At 39.0% G+C, this 10990-nt stretch overlaps 1 protein-coding gene across 1 annotated transcript in view; it reads left to right on the top strand.

Annotated features, from left to right (window-relative positions):
* The first annotated feature begins 4240 nt into the window (after nucleotides 1–4240).
* Nucleotides 4241–10990, top strand: part of LOC127081970 (secreted RxLR effector protein 161-like) — a 49094-nt gene continuing 42344 nt past the window's right edge. Inside the window, exon 1 of the mRNA XM_051022197.1 lies at nucleotides 4241–4764. Coding sequence (XP_050878154.1) covers nucleotides 4285–4764 — 480 coding nt within the window. The 5' untranslated portion in view covers nucleotides 4241–4284. The remainder of the gene's footprint in view (nucleotides 4765–10990) is intronic.

Below are 10990 nucleotides of genomic sequence, written 5' to 3'. Positions count from 1 at the left end.
TTACAGAATCAAATGTCCATCCTATAAACAAGTTTGCTTTTCTAGCTTTCTTCAGGATGATGAGTGTCTTGGAACACAAACCAATTCAGATTTTCGGATTTTTATCCTATAAACAACCTACAACCCGGTTCAGGATAATCTTCCAATTGTATCTCATACAACTCTCGAAAATTTCAATTGGGTGAATAACTCCTTATTCTAATCCATCATATGGATTATTCCCAACTCTTGCTTCTAAACATATATAATCTTATTATAATTTGTTTAGTTAAGTTTGACCCATTGTTTTAACAGTTGGATATTACAATTATCCCATCGCACCTTACTAATATATAGATCATGCACCTCGCGTAGGCGAAACCTACAATTTCCATTACTAGTCTTGATGAGTGTTAAAACTTGGAAAGCTTAAAACTTAATATTTAGTTTTGAGGGAATTGCAATTTTACTGATCTCACCGGCTTGTTTATCATATAAACCGTCTCTCACATGCATCAACATACATACACATGCATCAACATACATATAAACAAAATGAAACAGTTATGGCCCCTAGCGCAATTGTTCTCCCAAGCCAATGAGAGAACCTAAGCTAACCTATAACGATCTAAGCTTCTCCAAGCAAGATCTTCAAGGTTGTCTTCCTTTGGCACTGACTTCTTTGCTTTCTTCATATCATTACATTACATGAAAGAAACTCGTTTTACATACGAGGGAGTGAGATGAGAAAAGAAGTTACATTTGGGAGATTAAGAGAGAGGCACGACACGCAGGTCGTATTTTAAAATCCAAAACAAAACAAAGGAAAACTAAGGCCATAACCGATCACCACAATAATAAAAATTTATTATTATTATTAATTCCTTTAATTAATCAAATTAAATTTCGACAACCGATCACACTACGCAGAGTTAGCCGGGGGTCCGCCTACGCGGACTTAGAACGAAGTGAAATATGGATCTCGACCCACTAGAAAATCTTCCAACGGGATTTTCCGAATCAGATGATGAGGGTCATTTGTTTTGAGTAAAATAGTGGGAGCATGTTTAATTAAAGGCCTAATTAAATATGCCATTGATACTTATATTTTCATTATTTCTTATGTAGATTACCATGACAACAAACACCTCTAACAACATTTTGCGATCGATCCTTGACAAGGAAAAATTGTCTGGGACAAATTTTCTGGATTGGCACCGAAACCTGAGGATTGTCCTCAAACATGATAAAAAGCTGTATGTCTTGGAGACACCTGTTCCTGAAGAGGAACCTCCTAGTTCTGCACCTAAGGCAGAAAGAGATGCTTATAAGAAGCATGTCGATGATGCCAATGAAACTGCTTGTCTCATGCTAGCTACCATGAACTCAGAATTGCAAAAGCAACATGAGAACATGTCAGCATTCGATATGATCGAACACCTGAAGCTGCTCTATCAAGAGCAAGCAAGGCATGAGAGGTTTGAAGTTTCAAAAGCCCTTTTTCAAGGCAAGTTAGCTGAGGGAGCCTCTGTAGGTCCCCATGTACTCAAGATGATTGGGTATGTGGAAAACCTTGACAGACTGGGTTTTCCCCTCGGAAAGGAACTTGCGACTGATTTGATCTTGCAATCGTTGCCAGATAGATTCAGTCAGTTTGTCCTAAATTTCAATATGAATGATATGGACAAATCGCTTCCTGAGCTGCTAGCCATGTTAAGAACGGCTGAGCAGAATCTGAAGTCAAAAGGGAAGTCCATTCTGATGATCGGAAATGGAAAGAAACAGAACAAAAGGCCCATCAAGCAGGGTGATAAAGGGAAAGGCAAGGAAGTTGTCAAACCCAAACCCACCGTTGCTGCTTTGAAGCCTAGTGGAGGCATAGCAAAAGCAGGCACCTGCTTCCATTGCGGTAAAACCGGACACTGGAAGAGAAACTGCCCAAAGTACCTGGAAGATAAGAAGAATGGAGTAGAGACTTCAACTTCAGGTATTTTTGTTATTGAAATTAATTTATCTACTTCTGTGACATGGGTATTAGATACTGGATGTGGTTCTCACATTTGTACAAATGTGCAGGGACTAAAAAGGAGTAGAAAATTGGCAAAAGGTGAAGTCGACCTACGAGTTGGCAATGGAGCAAAGGTTGCTGCTTTAGCCGTAGGAACTTATGGATTGACTTTACCTAGTGGTTTAATAATTCAGTTAGAGAACTGTTATTATGTACCTGCAATTAGCAGGAATATTATTTCCGTTTCTTGTTTGGACAAGTTTGGTTTTTCATTTATAATAAAGAACAATTGTTGCTCAATTTATTTGAATGACATATTCTATGCTACTGCACAGATGAACAATGGACTGTATGTCCTTGATCTTGAAATGCCTATTTATAACATTAATACTAAAAGGATGAAACCAAATGAGTTAAATCCAACTTACCTTTGGCATTGTCGGTTAGGCCACATAAATGAGAAACGCATTTCCAAACTCCATAAAGATGGACTCTTGGACTCTTTTGATTATGAATCATATGAGACATGCAGATCTTGTTTAATTGGAAAGATGACAAAGTCCCCATTCACAGGAAAAGGTGAAAGGGCTAATGATCTTTTGGCCCTCATACATACTGATGTATGCGGACCACTGAACATACCAGCCAGAGGAGGTTTTCAATACTTCATCACATTTACTGATGACTTCAGTAGATATGGTTATGTGTATTTAATGAAACACAAATCAGAGTCCTTTGAAAAGTTCAAGGAATTCAAGAATGAAGTACAAAACCAACTAGGTAAGAATATTAAAACTCTTCGATCAGATCGAGGTGGTGAGTATTTAAGCCTAGAGTTTGATGACCATCTAAAAGAGTGTGGGATACTATCCCAACTTACTCCTCCTGGAACACCCCAATGGAATGGTGTATCTGAGAGAAGAAATCGAACCCTGTTGGACATGGTCCGATCCATGATGAGTCACGCCGATCTTCCAAACTCCTTTTGGGGACATGCGCTATTGACAGCAGCTTACACACTTAACCGTGTTCCATCCAAAAAGGTTGATAAAACACCATATGAGATATGGAGTGGTAAGAGACCACATATGTCTTACATGAAGATTTGGGGTTGCGAAGTTTATGTGAAACGACAAATTTCAACTAAGCTTGAGCCCAAATCTGACCAATGCTTATTTGTGGGGTATCCTAAAGAAACAAGAGGATATTACTTCTACAATCCTTCTGAGGGCAAAGTGTTTGTCGCTCGAACTGGAGTTTTCCTAGAAAAGGATTTTATTTCCAAAGGAACCAGTGGGAGGAAAGTAGAGCTTGAAGAAATTCAAGAATCGCAAAGCATTGATACACCTATGGAGGAATTAGAGCAGGAAACACAAGTAGTTGTGGAAGAACAACCTGCTCAAGTAGAACAAGACCAGCGTAGGTCAAGCAGGATACGTCACCTACCTGAAAGATATGGATATCTCATAACAGATCAAGGTGATGTATTACTCATGGATCAAGATGAGCCTGTGACCTACCAAGAGGCCATAACTGGTCCCGAGTCTGAGAAGTGGCTAGAGGCCATGAAATCCGAAATAGATTCCATGTACACGAACCAAGTTTGGAACTTGGTAGAACCTCCTGTAGGAGTTAATCCTATAGGATGCAAGTGGGTCTTCAAAAAGAAGACTGACATGGATGGCAAGGTACATACCTATAAGGCAAGACTGGTTGCAAAAGGATATAAACAAATTCATGGCGTTGACTATGATGAAACCTTTTCACCAGTTGCAATGCTTAAATCTATTCGAATTTTACTTGCTATCGCTGCATATCATGATTATGAAATATGGCAAATGGATGTCAAAACTGCTTTCCTTAATGGGAATCTTCTTGAGGATGTGTACATGACACAACCTGAAGGATTTGACATACCAGAAGAAGCCCATAAGATATGTAAGCTACAAAGATCAATCTATGGATTGAAGCAAGCTTCCAGAAGCTGGAATCTTCGTTTTGATGAAACGGTAAAACAATATGGATTCATTAAGAACGAAGATGAGCCTTGTGTCTACAAGAAGGTTAGTGGGAGCATGATCGTGTTCCTGGTATTATATGTAGATGACATATTACTCATTGGAAACGATGTCCCTACCCTGCAACAAGTAAAGACTTGGTTGGGGAAATGCTTTTCTATGAAGGACCTAGGTGAAGCAGCCTATATATTAGGAATCAGAATCTATAGAGATAGATCACAAAAACTGCTTGGCCTAAGTCAGAGTACATACATAGACAAAGTGCTGAGACGCTTTAATATGCATGATTCCAAGAAAGGATTCATACCTATGCAACATGGCCTGTGTCTATCAAAAACACAATCCCCTTCAACTAAGGAAGAAAGGGAACACATGAATAAGATTCCATATGCATCTGCAATAGGATCTATCATGTATGCCATGTTATGTACTCGACCAGATGTCTCGTATGCTTTAAGTACAACGAGTAGGTACCAATCTGATCCTGGTGATGCCCATTGGGTAGCTGTTAAGAATATCCTTAAGTACTTGAGAAGGACTAAGGACTCATTCTTGATATATGGAGGTCAGGAAGAATTGGCTGTAGTTGGCTACACCGATGCTAGCTTCCAGACAGACAAGGATGACTTTAGATCGCAATCTGGTTATGTGTTTTGCTTAAACGGTGGCGCTGTGAGCTGGAAAAGTTCAAAGCAAGATACAGTTGCTGATTCTACAACCGAGGCCGAGTATATTGCTGCCTCAACTGCAGCAAAGGAAGCTGTTTGGATCAAAAAGTTCGTTAGTGAACTTGACATAGTTCCTAGCATTGTGGATCCCATTGGTCTCTATTGTGATAACAATGGTGCTATCGCACAAGCTAAGGAGCCTAGATCTCACCAACGATCCAAACACATACTTAGGCGTTATCACCTCATTCGAGAGATAATAGATAGAGGAGATGTGAAAATATGTAGAGTACCTACACTCGACAATATTGCTGACCCACTGACAAAGCCTCTTGCGCAGCAGAAGCATGATGGCCATACTAGATCTATGGGCATTAGGGATATGTCTAATTGGCTCTAGTGCTAGTGGGAGATTGTTGGTGTAAGCCCTAGAGGCCAATACTTTTGGTACTTGTATCGAATTATTTATTAATAATAAAAGGCATTTTTCTTTATTATGTTTGTTTAATAAAGTCCCTGGAATAGATAGTCCATTTAATGTATCAAGTATGACTTAATCATGAGATCACATTAAACATAAGGACACTATTCTTAAAGTGTCCGTAGTCAAGCTTTATTATGAAATGGGATAACATTAAAGCATGGAGACTATTATGTTTGTAGACTGATGATCACGTCTCATGGATCATGGATAAAGAGTTATCAAGTCTTAAACATAGGTATGAATATTAAGAGTAATATTCATACTGGATTGACCCGCTATGAGAATACTATATAGAAAGTTATGCAAAGTGTCATAAGTTATTCTCATGGTGATAATAGTGTATACCACTCTTCGACCTGAAACCACTATGGATCCTAGATGTAGAGTCGAGTGCTTTATTGCTGATCCAACGTTGTCCGTAACTGGATAACCATAAAGGCAGTTGATGGGTACTCCACGAAGCATGCTGAGGGACATGAGTGTCCTAGATGGAATTTGCCAATCCTGCTTAACAGGATAAATGTCTATGGGCCCAATATTGAACTGGACAAGGGTGACATGGTCTATACCTTGTGTTCAATATAGACATAAGGGCAAAGGGGTAATTATACACATAATTATTATCACAGGAGGTTTTGTCAGATCACATGACATTTTCGTGACTTGGGTAGCAGTGATGTGTTGCTAGATACCGCTCACTGTTTATTATGTTAAATGCATGATTTAATATAATTGCCAACGCCGCGAAAACCTATAGGGTCACACACAAAGGACGGATTGATGAGAGATAGAATAATTAAGGAACATCGTAAGGTACGGTGTACTTAAGAAGAATACGAAATATGGTAAAGTACCAAATACTTAAGTGATTTTGGCATATTCTGAGATATGGGCCAAAATGCACTTAAGTGGGCTTTTTGGCTTGAAGCCCACACAAGTGGTTCTATAAATAGAACCCCTTGGGTAGAAGCATTTACACTCCAGACACTCCAGACACGCCAGACAACACAACTGAAGAGTTGGAATTTCGTATCTCTCTCTCTCACTCAAAGCCTTCACTCACAAACAGCTAGCACTGCGATTGAAGGAATCCGTTCGTGTGGACTGAGTAGAGACGTTGTCATCGTTCAACGTTCGTGATCGCCCCGTGAATCTGTATCAAAGGTTGATCATTGTCAGAGATCTGCACCAAAGGTTTGAATCTCCTCAAGAGGTAACGATTCTATCACTGATCATGCTCATTCGTAAGGATCATTAAAGGAGAAATTTTATATTCCGCTGCGCCATGGATGGCAATTCTCCTTCACAAACATGCATTCATCTTCATGTAATCATCCAAAATAAAATTCGACAGCATCAAGCATACAGCATGGCATTTGGCAGTTATGCAACATCAAACAACAGTAAGCCAAACATATATCATGTGAATTTCTGGAGAATCAATTAGGGTTCATCATAACAGCAGAGCATCATCATTACCATTCAATCATAAAAAATTAAAATGCCCAGAAATCGAAAGTGACCATATCAATAGAGCAAACAAACTTCAAACAACACAAATCCATAAGCCAAATGCGTTGAAACACCTTAAACAGCATGCATCGAACAAAAATCATCATGAACAGAAAATTTCAAACCCAGATATTTCAACCAATACTCACTCATTTTTCATGATTCAAGTTGCATAACAATCAGCATAGCAAGCTCTATCTAACACATGGCATGGATTGGAGAAAAAGGAAGGTCGAAATCTTACTTGGTTGTGAAGAAAATCGAGCAACAGTGGTTATTGGTGTGTTCCAAGCTCAAACAGATCGTCCTTATGTTTTGCAATGATGTATTCTTGAGGTATGTTAGCTCAAACTTGCTTGGAACTTCCAAATCTCGATTTCACCATGACTGGTCCTTCGAAAAACAGAGTTAGAAAATGGCTGTCCAGTTGTGATTTGATGGTTGGAACAAGCTCAATATTGATGATGGATGATGGAACAACCAAAAGTAGCTTGAGGTCTTTTGAAGTTTTTGACAGAATTTGCAAAAAGAGTCAAAATGCAAAAGTGAGAGAGTGAGAAATTCTGCTGCGCAAAGGCTGTGGCTAGGGTTTAGAAGTGACAGAAAGTTCACTTATATTTGCTGTTTAAGGTCCCTTAATCACATGCTAAGCTTGTTTAACTTAATGAGGACCATTTGCAATTTGCTAAGTTTGGAAAATATGGAAGTGGAGGGTGTGAGTTGTACACGAATTGGGCTTCAAAACAGGCTGCAAATGACCATTCTATTTGCTGTTTTAAGTTTGTTGATGGAGTGGTTAACTTGTTTCACTTGAATGAACCAAAAAATGCACTATTTGCTAATTTCCAAAATATGCACATGGGAGAGGTATAATAGCAGCATGAGCACAAATTTAGGCTTGGAACATGTTGCAAACATCATTTAGAACAAGTCCCAAATGGCCAATTGTGTCAAAAATGTTTAAATCAAAAAGGCAAACTTGAGTCAAACTTGAATTTTAAATGGAACAAGTCCAAAAATGCCATTTTGATTGGCAAGGTTTTGGTTCATGAAATTTATATTTTTGGAAAGAGGAGAAGAAATGTGGTTTGTAGGAAAAAACCCCACCAAATTTGGCCTTATGGTTCATGAGATATGGCCCTTTGAAGTTCACAAATTTTTGAAATTGAATTGATCATATCTTGCAAACCATCCATGGGATTTGAGAGTTCTTGGACTTTTTGAAAATGGGAGAACAAGATCTTCAACTTTCATGTTGGGCAAAAATTCATTTGAAGCTTGTATCATGATGTAAGTTGAAGATCAAGAAGTTTCCATTTTTGGCAGTTGAAATTACAGGTCCACTTTCTATTTTGGGAAATTTTCTGTTTGACTTGATTTTCTTCCATGATGAGGTTGGACATGATAGATGAGGCTTATATGGACATGAATGAGCTCCTTCAAATCAATTCTATTCATCAAATCACTGATTAAATCCACAGTTGACCAAGTTTGACTTTTCTAGGGTTTTGGATGACTGAAGCACTTTTGATGAATTCCAAACCCTAATTCCTTGAGACCTTGACCTCAAATGATGTTCCAAGATGTATGAACTCTTGATTATTGATCATGGTGCCCAAATTCCACAAGAATGGCCACCATCCATTGCTTTGACTGACTGTTGACTGTCTTTGACCTAATTGCTGATGATTGCTTCAACTGCAAGCAACAAGGTTAAACTGACAATATTTTTGTACTTTTTGGTTAGTAAAAATATGAAAAGCAAAGATATACAAATGCAAGACATGCTTGGTGATCAAGAAACAACCACAAGGCAATCTACCCACTAGGAGGGAAGCTAAGGCATGCAATGATCCTTGAGGCCATGATATGATATGATATGGGCCATGAGGGATCTTAGGGCCCAAAATTGGGGTCTTACAGATGCCCCTATTTAAGGTCATTCTAGCCGGAGAAGTGAAGTTTAGAAATCTTCATCTCGACGCGGTAGAATGGGCTTAAATAACAGTAATGAGACAAATTTTGGTCCCTAAGAGACCTCATGATGCAAATGTATGCATGCAAAAGACACAAATTCTGTGGGGAATATGATTCACACAGAAGAAAAGACGATCCATCGGAGTAATACACTCACCAGGAACAGAGACTCTAACAAGACTCTAGTTGGGGATAATAAAACTGACACAACGTGAACAAGACACGACTCTGATTAGGGGAAAAACAAAAAAAAAACAGAACTGGAGAACTCACTGGGGAGTGAAGGACTCACACTGGGGAAAAGAATTCCAAATGGAAAATAAATCCATTGGAGAGACACAAACTGACTCCTGGGGAGAAGCAACAAAAAGTTCCACTGAGGGAAGCAACAAAGAAATGAGATGTTACCGGTATAAGGGTAACAAAAAACAGGAAGGAACACCAAGGATACCGGGTTGTAGGTATGTAACAGGTGACCGACCAAAGACGTGAATTGGTGTGTGTTCCAAAACACTCATCATCCTGAAGAGAGCTAGAAAAGCAAACTTGTTTAAAGGATGGATATTCGATTCTACAAAGAATACGAATCTTACTCTGAGGGGAAAGCAACAAAGGATTGACCCAAGAGTGAACGAGACATATTATTCATTACCGGCAGACCGTGAATAATATACTCGAAAGGAAAATTATCCTGAACCGGTTACTGGGTTGTTTATAGGATAAGATCCGAAATCGTGAATTGGTTTGTGTTCCAAGACACTCATCATCCTGAAGAGAGCGAAAGCAAACTTGTTTAAAGGATGGACAAAAAAGCGTGAATTGGTGTGTGTTCCAAAACACTCATCACCCTGAAGAAAGCTAGAACAGCAGACTTGTTAAAAGGATGGACAAAAAACGTGAATTGGTGTGTGTTCCAAAACACTCATCACCCTGAAGAAAGCTAGAACAACAGACTTGTTAAAAGGATGGACAAAAAACGTGAATTGGTGTGTGTTCCAAAACACTCATCACCCTGAAGAAAGCTAGAACAGCAGACTTGTTAAAAGGATGGACAAAAAACGTGAATTGGTGTGTGTTCCAAAACACTCATCACCCTGAACGCAAACTGGTTAAAGGATGGATAAAAAGAACGTGAATTGGTGTGTGTTCCAAAACACTCATCATCCAAAACGCAAACTGGTTAAAGGATGGATAAAAAGAACGTGAATTGGTGTGTGTTCCAAAACACTCATCACCCTGAAGAAAGCTAGAACAGCAGACTTGTTAAAAGGATGGACAAAAAAGCGTGAATTGGTGTGTGTTCCAAAACACTCATCACCCTGAAGAAAGCTAGAACAGCAGACTTGTTAAAAGGATGGACAAAAAACGTGAATTGGTGTGTGTTCCAAAACACTCATCACCCTGAAGAAAGCTAGAACAGCAGACTTGTTAAAAGGATGGACAAAAAACGTGAATTGGTGTGTGTTCCAAAACACTCATCACCCTGAAGAAAGCTAGAACAGCAGACTTGTTAAAAGGATGGACAAAAAACGTGAATTGGTGTGTGTTCCAAAACACTCATCACCCTGAAGAAAGCTAGAACAGCAGACTTGTTAAAAGGATGGACAAAAAACGTGAATTGGTGTGTGTTCCAAAACACTCATCATCCAAAACGCAAACTGGTTAAAGGATGGATAAAAAGAACGTGAATTGGTGTGTGTTCCAAAACACTCATCATCCAAAACGCAAACTGGTTAAAGGATGGATAAAAAGAACGTGAATTGGTGTGTGTTCCAAAACACTCATCATCCAAAACGCAAACTGGTTAAAGGATGGATAAAAAGAACGTGAATTGGTGTGTGTTCCAAAACACTCATCATCCAAAACGCAAACTGGTTAAAGGATGGACATTCGATTCTACAAAGAATGCGAATCTTGCTCAGCTGGGGAAAATCAACAAAGGATTCCGACTAAAGAGCGCATGAGATATATTATTCATTACCGGCAGACCGTGAATAATATACTCGCATGGAATATTATCCTGAACCGGTTACTGGGTTGTTTAAGGATAAAATCCGAAATCGTGAATTGGTTTTCACTTCCAAAACACTCATCATCCGAAAGGAGGGCTTGAAAAAGCAAATCGACTTACAGGATGGGCATTCGAATCCACAACGGGAAAACGAATCTTACTCAAATGGGGACACAAACCCAAAGAGTGCATGAGATATAATATCCATTACCGGCAGACCGTGGATAAGAATCCTCGCATGAGATATATTATCTATTACCGTCAGAACGTAGATAATAAACTCGCATGGTAAGAAACACCAGAGATACCGGTTACTGGGTATATAATAGGTGA

Source organism: Lathyrus oleraceus, chromosome 5 (genome assembly GCF_024323335.1).
Source record: "Lathyrus oleraceus cultivar Zhongwan6 chromosome 5, CAAS_Psat_ZW6_1.0, whole genome shotgun sequence".
In the NCBI taxonomy this organism is placed as follows: Eukaryota; Viridiplantae; Streptophyta; class Magnoliopsida; order Fabales; family Fabaceae; genus Lathyrus; species Lathyrus oleraceus.
Note: the sequence above shows the minus strand (reverse complement) of the source record. Positions and strands in the feature narration are given on the sequence as shown.